The sequence below is a fragment of the Melopsittacus undulatus genome, chromosome 3 (genome assembly GCF_012275295.1).
Source record: "Melopsittacus undulatus isolate bMelUnd1 chromosome 3, bMelUnd1.mat.Z, whole genome shotgun sequence".
Lineage (NCBI taxonomy): Eukaryota > Metazoa > Chordata > Aves > Psittaciformes > Psittaculidae > Melopsittacus > Melopsittacus undulatus.
The window spans coordinates 73,709,986-73,722,404 of NC_047529.1; the positions used below are offsets into that span (position 1 = coordinate 73,709,986).

Sequence of the window (12,419 nt, forward strand, 5' to 3'; positions counted from 1 at the left end):
TGAGCACAGCTCAGTTTTGTGAACTCAACATAAACACCATGTAGGAGTCACTACCTATGTACAGTACTGGGATAAAGACTGCATGATTAATCCAACCAAGCATTATGCTGACTCATTTGTGGATAAAGCAGTCACCTTATTGTTGGATAATAAAGAAAACCAATTAGTATTTGTTTTTACCCCCACTACACAGATATATATATATACAGACCTCAGACATGATCCCTGTGTGGTGTGTGACCTGGTCCATGCCTTCAGGTGTTCTGCTCTCCTGTCAGTGTAACATGTACCCAGAGGCTAGAGCTGGTTAACCCACCTACCTGCCAGTTCTTTGGGTGCAGCTTCAGTGTCTGTTTTATGTCAAATCAATGTTTCATGGCTCACTGTACCTTCTTCAACAATGCTCACACCTTTGTCAGAAAGACACAGCCCAGATGGGAGCAGTGCCACACACACATATGGCCTTGGACTCTTGTAAGAAAAGAAGGCATGAAGTTACATGACCCAACTTTGCTTCTCAGTCTGTCCTATAGAATGAATTAAGACACCTATGGCTGAATGCCATAGGTTGGGGATGCAAAGCCTTCAGAAGCATTTTCTCAGGAGTCTGTTACTGCAGTAGAGTTTGACTGCATCCTTAATACTTGCTTGAAAAGCTTTTACCAGAATCATTATAGCCAGAATCACCGTAACACATACCCATTTAAGACTTCTGCCAGTCAAAAAAGCTGATACAAACTATAGTAGCTAAACCAATGAACAATTTTAAAAGCCTAATGCAAACAATGTATTTCCTACTCAAATGCGAAAAGGTGTCTATTTAATTCTTAAGCATATCACATAATAAGGTATCTCTGAATCACAGGACTAACCACAGGGTAATAATGTGTAAATCATGAGGTACAGCCTGGAAGCAGTGAAAATATTTTATACTGTTTTCATATTTAAGCTACAGCTTACTACATAAATGCTAGGGGATGAAAACCAGGAAAATACATATAGAAATGCACATACCGGTATTTCTGTAGCAAATGCTGCTTTTTGCTACACAGGTGCCTAGAGACCATTTTTATGTTGGAATTTGTAAGCAGTATTCAGTGCTGAATGCCTCAAGGAATACATTATTTTGGTCTGTGTACTTTTAACAACAAATAATCCTCTGTTTTTATCCTCTGGACAAAGGAAAAAGCATCTATAGGTGTGTAGAGTGGGGAGGAAATTTTGTTGTTTAAACCATCATCAGAACAAAGTGAAGCTTGAGGTGGGGTACTGCACTTTAACTCTTAGTCACTAACAGTACGGAAATATAACACTACTAAGTTAACAGCACCAGGAGTTCAGCCTCAGAGTGAAAAGTCCGAACTCCATGCAGGAAAACTGAAAACACAGCTTCCTTCCAACACCACTGACACCACATTTTCAGTACAACTTCTGATCTACCCCAGAACAAAATCTAAAATGTTTTAATAAGGTTTTACTGATGGCCAGCACTGCTGATACAGTTTTAAACTTGTTGATTTGACAGGTAGCCCTATATTTACTTAGTAAAGAACACAAGCACTTCCTAGGATCTTTGCATTAAATGGATAACTGTATCTGAGTGACTGCAGAACAGCTTAAATTCTAAGGCCATCACCCTTCTGTTTTACAATTAAAAAAAAAAAAAGTCTTTTTATTCTCCAGCCATTTTAACCTTATCCTTACTGCTGGTTTTAAAGTGCGAGGCCACGAAAATCAAACAATACATCATATTGCCATCTTGATAAACATTTTAAACCCAAAACTGTAGCTTGAGAATGATCAATATAATCTATTTTCAATTCAATTTTTGGCAGTTCTCAGTTTGTATTAATTCACATCAGGACGATCTTGAGTTTTGACAGTTGAAATGCAACCCCACTTAAACCAATACATAGGGGCTTTTCCACAGGTGGAACGAAAGTCTTCTATTGCACATTCATAGCTATTTACAAAAAAGGAAGCTTTAAACTGTCAAAGGATTCCATTGAAAAGGCTTTAGGAAAAAAGGATAAAAAAGTCACAAAACAACATTTGAAATTTTTGTTCTGTAAAGTTTAAAATATTACCAGTCTTAGTGTTTTTTCTTGGTTAGTGAGTCTATTTGTGGAAACAACTTGGGAGAAACCATAAAATCTGTCTGAATGACCAGCCTCTCAATTTTGATAAAATGACATTTGAATTAATATTGCTTTTTCACAGGAATCTTCTTGCTTCAACTACTTTATCTCCAAAGTGCAGGTAGGTACTTCTAAGTACCCTTCTACAGCAAAAGGACTTATTATTGTTCTATGACCTCTCGGTTCCTTCTGATCAGAAAGCAGGTGACTAAACTCCTCCATGAGGGCAGTGAAAGACAATGGGATTGAAGCTCTAGGAGGAGGGTTTCTTGTAAATTGCAGCACTCTACTTCCAAAGGCAGGGGTACATAACAGAAAAAGTTGGAGGCACATCACATCTGCATTTTCTGATAGAATACACCGAATTACAACTTCCTATAAATACCCTCCATAATGTTTTTCTTGAAATACATACTGTATTTTCATACTACAACTGAACTCAAGCTTTGTATGCATTAAAGATCTGCAAAATAAGGCACAACAGCACTTTGCACAGTGTGTTGAATTCCATGGCAGTTGAATGAAACACACTCCTAAGACACCACAGGTGTTCCCAAAGCCTTTCCTTTGACTTCTGATGAGAAATCATATATTGCTGAAGCACTCGCTATACATACCTGTTTGCCAAGGCTGACACAGCCAATCATATGTGCTAGACCCTCAGAAGCCCTTAACAAGTGTTCACACACACAAGTGTTTTCAGTTCACAGCAACTGTTTAAGGCTTATTCCGCACCCTACTCCCCCAGTGGAATGTCGGGGGACACTGCCTCCTTTCTCAATAGGCAGCTGTTCTTTCAAATACTAGTCTGCCTTATTTGCCTTTTGAATGGATACTAAAGACAACAGGCTCCTTGCAGAAGACAGCGATTCACAAGTGAACTGATTCAAAGTGAGCTTGTTCCACTCCATGGACCATGCCCTCTTCTGTCAGTTTAAATGCAATCTTATTTGAGCCAAAGAGAGAAATACAGTTGGACCTCTGAAGTTAGATGACAGAAAGCAAAAGCCACCATTGATGTTATATGGGGTATACCCAAGAGTTTACATGTGTTGTACAGTAGGATGTATTTATAGGCAGGAGACAGGGAAACAAATACATAAGGTTCAACAGCAATATTACTAGAATTTGGTTTTTTTTTTCCATCAATATAACACTGAACATCAGTTTAGATTGCTTTTATTATTTTTGATGTTGATTTCTTAGATTACTCATCATCAAGACCAGTCAAAATGACAGAGGAATTTCAACTCCTTCCAGATTACATGCATTCCTCATATCTGTAAGAATGGAAGTGACAAGAACATACTCTAACAGAGATGGAGGAAAATTTATCTAGCTTTCTACACTCCAGCATAAACTGTCAACATGTGACAGATAGCACTGTCTTCTTAAAACTTTGATATAAGCTGTGAGATCACAAATTTAGCACTTTGTAGTGTTACAATTCTGAATCCAGGTATTGTAATGAAACAAGGGCTGTTTCTGACAATAATTTAAATGCAAGACACTGAATACCTATGTATCATTAAGCTGGAAAAAAGCACTGTAAAGATCATTTCGGAATACACTAACATGTACAGCCAGGTACAAGTAGTGTACAATCTGTCTTTAAAGCAGGAGTTGCACCTTTAAAACCTATTTTGTCAATTAAAACCCCCAAACAAGCAAACAAAACAAAAAAAACAACCCCAAAATCCAAACTGAAAGGAAATTACACAGTACTAAACCCTCCCCCCAAACACAGAATTGAATTTTAAAAAGCAATTAATTCAGACTCCTGTGGGGGGAAATGAAAATGAAACTGTACTTTGATGAGTACTGTTATCAGGACAAAGCTGTATAATCTCATTTGATTATTAGTATATATAGCCATTTATAACATTGTTTCTATACAGCCAACAACAGTTGGTTGTTTCCAAAGAGTATTAAGAGAACACAATATTTAAAATACGTAGGGGTTTTTTTTGCTATTAGAGAACCAAGTCCTTAGTTACCATGTGCTTTATTCTAGAGATCTGTATTATAAATGATTAGCACAGCATTGTGCATGGCAAAACAGGCTAGAATTCTGCTTATGAAATTAAGTTGTCCAGAAAATGGAACTCTGGGGAGTATAAATGCTCAACTGCACATGAACTGCTTTATAAAGTATTTAAGCAACATAAGCGTGCAAATATGTTTGAAATACTCTGTGGAAGACTGAAAAATAGCTTGTGTAAGAACTGCATTGTTATTACTCACTTGGGAGTAAGATGTTTTTGTTGTAACACGTCACCATTCCATGAAACTACATTCTACTAGCACCTAGGGGTAGAATGAGTCAGGAAACAGTGGGTTTTTTTTCCTTTTAGGAAAAAGTGATTCAGATTCGATCATCTGTACAGTTGCATTTAGAGACAAACTCCATGCATAGCTGAAGCTCTGAGAGTTAACTCACCTCTGCCCTAAATGCAGAGCAGAAACAAAGCACAGCCCATCCATAAGGGACAGAGACATCTCACACAAGAAACAATGCTGCAAATTTATTTTCTTTAGTTTTAAGTTTTTATAACCTCAACTTTGTTTATCCCACATAAGACATTTTCAGTAATAAGAGATCCTCTTGCTCATGTACTGTACAATTGCAAGTAAAATGAGGGGTATGTGAAATACAAAAAAAAAACCAACCTGAAAATGATAGCTTACACTGGGCAGACTTGAAATACTGCTCAAAAAATTGGCTTTTCAGCTTTTTACCTTTGCATTTTAGAAATCTGCTCTGCTGTCCAAAGACAGGCAATGAATGGAGAAAAAAGCAACTCCAAAGCAGGTGGAATGAAGAAAGAGGCACATTAGTAGGAGAAACAAAGGAAACACAAACCAAAGAGAAAACACACTCTTCCCATCAGAGTCCAAAGAAAAACATCTTTCAGGTGTTTCAGAAACGTATGCTGCTGTCCATCCATGGGTACATTAATCACAGTCCGTACTATTTAGTAGTCTACGTTTATACTTGTGATGTAGACAGCACATCTCCGGTATGGTATGTAACTTCTTGCTCCAAGGAGCTTACAATCTAAGTTCATTAAAAAAGAATGCATAAAGTAGCTGGATCAAGATCAAACACAGAAGACAGGAAAATCGTTTTATAAGGGATTAAAGTTTGGTTACATTACTAAGCCAGGTAACTTCTGAACATCGTTGGCAGTGATGTTCTTAAGACACAACTTTTCAGTTAGAAGCTCTTCTGATCATGAAAAACCGGTTAAAAATTTACTGAATGATGCATTAAAAGTAATCCACAAAATTCTTAACAGACTTGTTGGCAAGACACAAAAAAAATTTGTGTTATTCTACTAGAAAGATATGGATGTTACAGAAATTTGTATGTACATGTCACATTTGAATGTAAAAGGCTTTTTTACATTTAAGTTTAAAATGTTAAGTTCTGATTTAAGAATGCTGCTGTTATAGGCTTAATACTCAAGTGTTAATATGAAAATAGTACTATTTAAAAATGTATTTGACTTTAAAATAAACTATGGTCAAGATACAGTTGGTTTGAAATCAACAGTCTAACTTCATCAAGTGACCCATACTTTCCCACTTTTTTAAACACTGTTCTTGCTACTTGGCAGTTATAATACAAATCATTAGTCCATCAACTTCAAGGTTTTTCAGTTTTGTTTTGTGTCTTTTTTTTTTGTGGTTTGTTTTTTCTTCATTTGGGTTTTTTTGCATTTCTGTAGGTTTTGGTTTGTTTTTTTTTAATATATGTACGTATATATCCTTATATATACATATATATATTTTCTAAGTCAAAGCTTTGCAGATTATCTACTAATTGAAAGGCATAGTTGGTATGTAATTTATATGTAACCTTTATGCATATTTAGCTATCATTTCTTAATCCCCTTACATGCAAAAAGAAAGTACCATCTTTCATGCAGCTATGGCATCTGTGTCTCTCATTCCAGGGAATCTTGCCTTGGACTATATACATAAGCTGTCTGCAAAAGGTACATAACATTTGAAAAAAAATTGGAATAGTTATAGCAATAAAGTGAGCATAATTATCCAGTTGGTAAATTATAATGATAATGACAAATATTTCTTTTTCACTGTCAACAAACAGCATAGCCAGCAGAAAAACCTAACTTGAGCTATCGTTTTGGAAGGGAAGCAGATATTAAGAAAATTTCATTTAAACACAGAAGCGAAACAGTGAGTATAAGGACTGCTAACAGGTGATCATTTTGTTTGAATTTTGAAAGGTACTCTCAAGGATATGAAAACAGAAATGAAAACTAAAAAAACTACACATTCCTTTGACCCAAGTCAATGGTAGCATTTAGTTTTTAGAAGTAACAACCACATTAAATTTGCTCATAAGAGGATACAAAAGGAGTATAGCCACAGATTACCAAGAGAATTCAATCACTTCCGATCAACAGCTGAAAAATGAGGGAAGAAAATGACCAAGGGATTATGGATCAACTGTTTCTTGCACAGGCCACAAAACTACAAAAAAAATCCCTTTAGACCTGCAATAAACCCCTCCCCCCTATTTGAATGAGTTTCAATTCCCAGGTAAAGATGAATCAACAAAATTAAAATATTGTGCTGTTTTATTGGTGTAAAAATCACACAATTGCTAGTTCTGATTCTGCAGAGATACATCCATGCAGTTAAACATCTATGATCCCACAGCCAGAAGAAGCCATTAAATAGAATATCTGCTGTTAGTCAGCAATTAATGCAAATTTACATATGAGATCAAAAGGTGTGTATCGTACAATATACAACAAATCCTAATACAGTACATCAACCTGAATAGCAGGATACACTCAGGGAACTCTGTTAATAGTGAAGCCTGTCTATATGCCAGAGAAATAAGGCCTGGAAACAAGATGACAGAAGGTACCCCAGAATTCCTAAGAAACAAACTGTTCATTTTTTGATTTATTTTTTGCTGGGAATTAGAAGTTCATAGAGGTATTGACACATTATTTGACAGTATTTGTTATAGTGAAAACTGGTGGATGTGATCTGTTATTAAAAGGTAATGTGTGAAACATGCAATTACAGGTGGTGCTTAGGTAATGTGTAATTAATATGTTGGGTATTTACACCCAACTCTTTTCACAAAAGGGAGGGCTGAAAAAGGTTTGTTTGACAGATTACCAATTGTACCATAAATCTTCATATGCATGCGGCTGAGTCAAGATCGTGAATGGATAAAATGTGAACACCTGGCAATCTGTGGTTACATACTTTATAGTGTATGCAACAAAACAAAATAAAATCCAGATGATGTGGCAAATAGCCTGCAAGAACCCTCTCAAACTGAAAAAGATGGTTTATTGCAAAGAGGCAGGCTTTCTAGAATTGTGAACAACTTTCCAATTGTGAAAGGCAGCTTGAGAAGTGACATTGGCCAATGACAGTTTCTCTCTTTTCTGGCACAGTAAGATCAATGCCATAGTGAAAGAAGACTTTATGTGCTTAAAGTTTAAAGTCAACTGATTAGCAATCCTCTTCTGCAAAGATGTTTAAACAGGAAAAAAGAAACACTAGAAAGTTCCAGTTGGAAACTTTGGCGACAAATTTTGCAAACTCAAGCCCAACAGAGACCATGGATACCCACAGAAAATGATGTGAGAGGCAGTGTCACATTGAAGGAAAAAAGTTTTTTTTTTTCTCTCTGTACTGAAATTAAAATACTTAAATACAAAAGTGGACAAATTGGCAAAACAGAACCACAACATTTAATGTAGAATAGAGTGCACTGAGCTAGATGCATGGATCTTTAAATAGGCTTTGAAACCAATACCCCTTTCAAAATTAGTAAATTCACAGTTAACGGCAGTAGGCTTAGAGGTGAGAGAAGGGTCGAAGTTGTTCCAGTTGGACTTCCAGGGAGATTCTCTCTTCAAGAACATCCTACAAAAGAAAGATTTTCTATTGACTGTCCACGGTGAATGAACATTCAAAAATTTCCTCATACAAACAAAACTGGTAAATGTCACCTTCACTTCTGAGAACTAACATTTGCTAGAATCTGAAGAACTCTTCCCATAATTTGAATAGAAGATGGGATAGCTGGTACTTACTCATAAATTAAAGTGAATACTTTGCTCAAAGGGAGAAACCATTTAGTATTCTTTAATTTCTTTCAAACAACCCAAACCCACAAAGTTGTAACCAGCTGCAAAACCAAGTATAGCATTTTCAAATAAAGTTTAAAATGTTAAGGGGCAAGCCCTTACCTCAGGTAAAGGACTGGAAACTTGCAATTTCACCCCAATTTTTCTTCCTATGTATATTTTACATATTTTGTCTCTCATAAAAAGTAACAAGTGAATTTCAGGCTGGAAAGTTTTTAAAATGGCTTATCTTTCAGCGTAGGCAGGATCATATTTATTAATGTTTACATTTAAGGTTCTTAATTGATTTCATAACTAATATTAGATATTGTAAGATAGCAAGAGAAAGATGTTAAGATAGTGCCTACAGATAAATCCAAAATGATAATAGCTGACCTAGATATACATATGACTGTTGTTGTTATTAAGCTGCAAGTTTTGTATTCCAGATTACTGTATTTGTTTAAAAATAACTAAGACTTAAGGTTTACTTTTCCTTCAGAAGCAAAGGAAGGAAAACTGCTCTTCTCAATACTGCTTTTAGAGTATCTGATAACCACAACAGCTACCTCAAATTAATAATACCAAGTTAACATTTTTGCTTTTTCGTTTTTGGTGTAGCTGAAGACAAATCAGGACATTAAAAATGTGTTTCGTGGTAGTAAAAGTGTCCTTTGTAATTTTACAGGTATAGTCCATGATCTACAAAACCATCTAAATATTCTACATTGATATCCTCTGCTATGTACATCACTGGTTTGCAGAAATGCCCATTATTATGTATCACTAACATCTTGCCTTTTCAAGCTGTTCTCTTAAAGAGACAAAGATTATAGAATTACCTTTAGCTGCTGCTGCAGTTCACTATTCAATCTGGCCAAAACAGTGTTGGTTTCCTTGTTACGTCTGATTGATGCCTGAATTGCCTTCTTGTCTTTCCCCACTGATCTGAGAATACATAGTATTGTAATAAGTCATTTCATAGCTTAGCTGAACATCTAATTTATCATAATCTCCATTTTAAATGAGCAAACTCCTCTTCCTTTTTTTTTTTAATTTGTTACACTGTTATTTTCCCTTTTCTGCTTGGCTTGATCATTTATCTGCATGGAAACCACATATACTTAGTTTCAATGAAAGAACAAGCAGCAGATTTAAAAAACTTACCATAATCAAATTTCCAAAGCCACAACACACTGTACAACATTCATTTACCTCAAAGTGACTAACATAGCAGTCCCACTTTCAAACTAGGACACAAAGACTGCACATTTTGGACTGTTCATAGTAACCATTATTTGAAATTCAATGCTACATCTTAATACTTCTGCCACTTATTTCCAACATACTTGCAGAAGTTAAAAAGTTGACACTCCAAAATTCAAGACCACTAAAAAGTCTCCCAGTAATAGAGGCTTTGGGATGATCTTGTTTAAAAGCAAAAAACTTTTAAACTGTTAAATTAACCTAATTCAAACACACTGAAGCTGTTTGCAGCTCCTGGAACAGAAAGTGTCTATGCTGTTTTAATGTAAAGTTTCCAGTAACAGATGTATTTATACACTTCTTGGGTTACCTAGGAATAGATGGCTGTGAAGCAAGAACAGCAGCTATGACACCTGTTTTCTGTGTATGTTCCTCAGCTTCAGGTCTTAGCTCATCCTCTGATTTTAACCTTCTGCGAATAGGCTTTGGTGGTGGAGCAAGTGGGGTAGTGCCTTTACTCTAGAGAGAAAAATCACAGTGTATTAATTCTCACAAGCTGCACGAGACTTGGATTATAACCTGGGAGCTTGTTTACATATTTTTTTAAACCAGTTCCTGAGCTGCGTTTACAACCCATCTGATATTCTCTGATGGATATCTAGCTGCATTCTCATATGGTCTGAAAAAACTGTGCAAGCAGTCAATTGTAAACACACATCATCTCAGAACAGGCTTTCCCCCCAGCAATTAGGTAACACACACACATACACACATACAAAAAGCTTCTATTAACCAATTTCTGCACTAAAAGTTTTGCTGTTTCAAAAATCTGAACACTTAAGGATCTTAATTTTTCGCTATCTCAAGAATAAAAGGTAACCATGAACATCTGATGCAAAAATTCATCACACATATGCCTATTTCAAGCACACACTGGATCTAAGAAAACTGGGTTTGAGTGAAGCATACAGAGTTGCTGTCAGAAATCAAAACAGACATATCATATGTATCCGACAACTACGCTCTCCTTCCAAGTGTACTTTGCATACCGCACTAGTGGGGACATTAGCAGGTGCTTTGTCTTCAACTCTTCCATCTGCTTTGGCAACTCTAAGAGAACTTGCAGAATCAGAGGGCTTTTCAACCTAGAGGAATATACACTTTATTTAGAAAACTACTTCTCACATATTTCATTCAGCAACAGTCAGTATTCTGTGTTCTGATACATGAATATAGTTAACATCTAACACCTTTAGAAGGACAAGCTGGAATACAACAACAATACATGCTTTGGAGTAAAGCCATCTAAAACTATCTTGCTCACAAACACTGGTTTGGCCTGGATGCAGCTTACAGAACAGGCACAAGTAAAATGCTGTACTTCCTGTCAGACCTATCTTTTGATACAGAAGATTCAATACAGAATATAAAAAGAGATACAATGGTTATTTGAAAGTACTCTGCTCTCAAGCATTTTACTCTAAATAAAATCAAAACCCCAATGTTATGAGACACTGTAGAGTACAAAAGAGGCTGTGGCTTGATGACAAAATGCTACGGCTGTTTCTGCTACTACATTACCACCACTATCCATCTCTTCCGACAAAGGTTAATCCCTCCAGTGGAGCACAATGCCACTGTTCTCTGTCCACCCCAGTGCAAAACAATCAGCAAGCTTAACTTCAGCAGTTTTCAGTGGCAGCTTAAGCTAATGCAGCTGATTTTGCAATGAGGTACATGGAGAGCCCTCAAATGGTTCTACATCATTGACCTTCCAAATTAAGGGAAGCAAGAACATGTTGGTGATAGTTGGGAGAACTTTAAAGCACCACAGGTACTTTTGCAACTGAGGATGCTGAAGTGCACCAGAGAATTTACAATCTGGGTGAAGGCTACAAATTATGACAGGAAAATACAAGCTAACTTGTATAATAGTAGTTTGCTATTATGACATTAATAAGAATAACCCCAAGGCTTCCAAACTTCTAAGTCCTGTGTCTGTAGTAGGAAACAAGGTTTTGTAAACATCTCTGATGATCTACTATAGAAGGATACTAGACCTTTATTCAGGTTAGTTGTTTCTCCAACGTCGTTGAAGAAAAACAAATTAATGGAACTGTAGCAGAAGTTAACGATATCTGACTGTCATCTCATTTATTAAGACAGACTAGTTTATGACTTCGAAGTCATTTGAAAGGCTGACAAGAATAAGCAGAAGTTTTGCCTCTGCAAAATCTTAAATGCACCAATACAATGATGTTTGTGCATATATATGCTAATAAGTATGAAATCTCTCAAACTGCAATTAAGAACCGAAAGAAAAGAACTTCTGTCTAGTATTTGGCAATTACGAAATAAATGTAGCAATGTGTAATAATTGCTTTCTAGCAATGGATTGGGACACCATTAAAAACACTAAATTACTGAGTTCAAACAGCAGAAGCAGGTTTTAAGAAATTCTCATAACTGCTGGTGGTGTTAAGCAATTGACAAGATCTTCACTTCTGCTCACCTGCAAGACTTCTGAGTGTGTTTCAATTTCATCATCTTCCTCTTTGTTTACACCTGAAACAGCAAATGCCTCAAACTGGCTGAAGTCTGCAAAATTTGGCTGTTCTGGTATTTGTTGAGGTGAGGTACTGGTATGAGCTATTAGGCCTTCAGCATCCACTGGGCGATGCACGTGAGGACCTACACCCTGCAACAAAAAGACAAAAGTATTTAGTGACATTGTCAGTAGGACAAAGCACATCTCATCCAAGACACAGAGAGACCACTCTGTGTTTATAAAAATAGGGAAAACTTTAAGAGAAAAGGAAGTAAAGCCCATTGACTGACTTTAGTTGATGGTAACTCAGATTCTAGGAAGTAGCTGCTGCTGCAAAGCAACTGAAATTTTATCTGTCCCATGTCAGATTTGCAGAGCAGTTGGAAGGATTCAGCTGGC

The 12,419-nt window shown here is 36.3% G+C and overlaps 1 protein-coding gene across 9 annotated transcripts in view; it reads right to left on the reverse strand.

Moving 5' to 3' along the window:
- Positions 1-4,643: 4,643 nt before the first annotated feature.
- Positions 4,644-12,419, reverse strand: part of REPS1 (RALBP1 associated Eps domain containing 1) — a 64,806-nt gene continuing 57,030 nt past the window's right edge. For 8 of the 9 annotated variants that reach the window (XM_034060326.1, XM_034060328.1, XM_005154772.3 and 5 more), the window contains 5 exons: positions 11,985-12,170; positions 10,522-10,617; positions 9,843-9,991; positions 9,109-9,214; positions 4,644-8,063 (listed from right to left, as the gene is read on the reverse strand). In XM_034060326.1, the coding sequence (XP_033916217.1) occupies positions 7,995-8,063; positions 9,109-9,214; positions 9,843-9,991; positions 10,522-10,617; positions 11,985-12,170 (606 nt within the window). In that variant the 3' untranslated portion in view covers positions 4,644-7,994. The remainder of the gene's footprint in view (positions 8,064-9,108; positions 9,215-9,842; positions 9,992-10,521; positions 10,618-11,984; positions 12,171-12,419) is intronic. The other variant, XM_034060329.1, reaches the window with a different exon arrangement.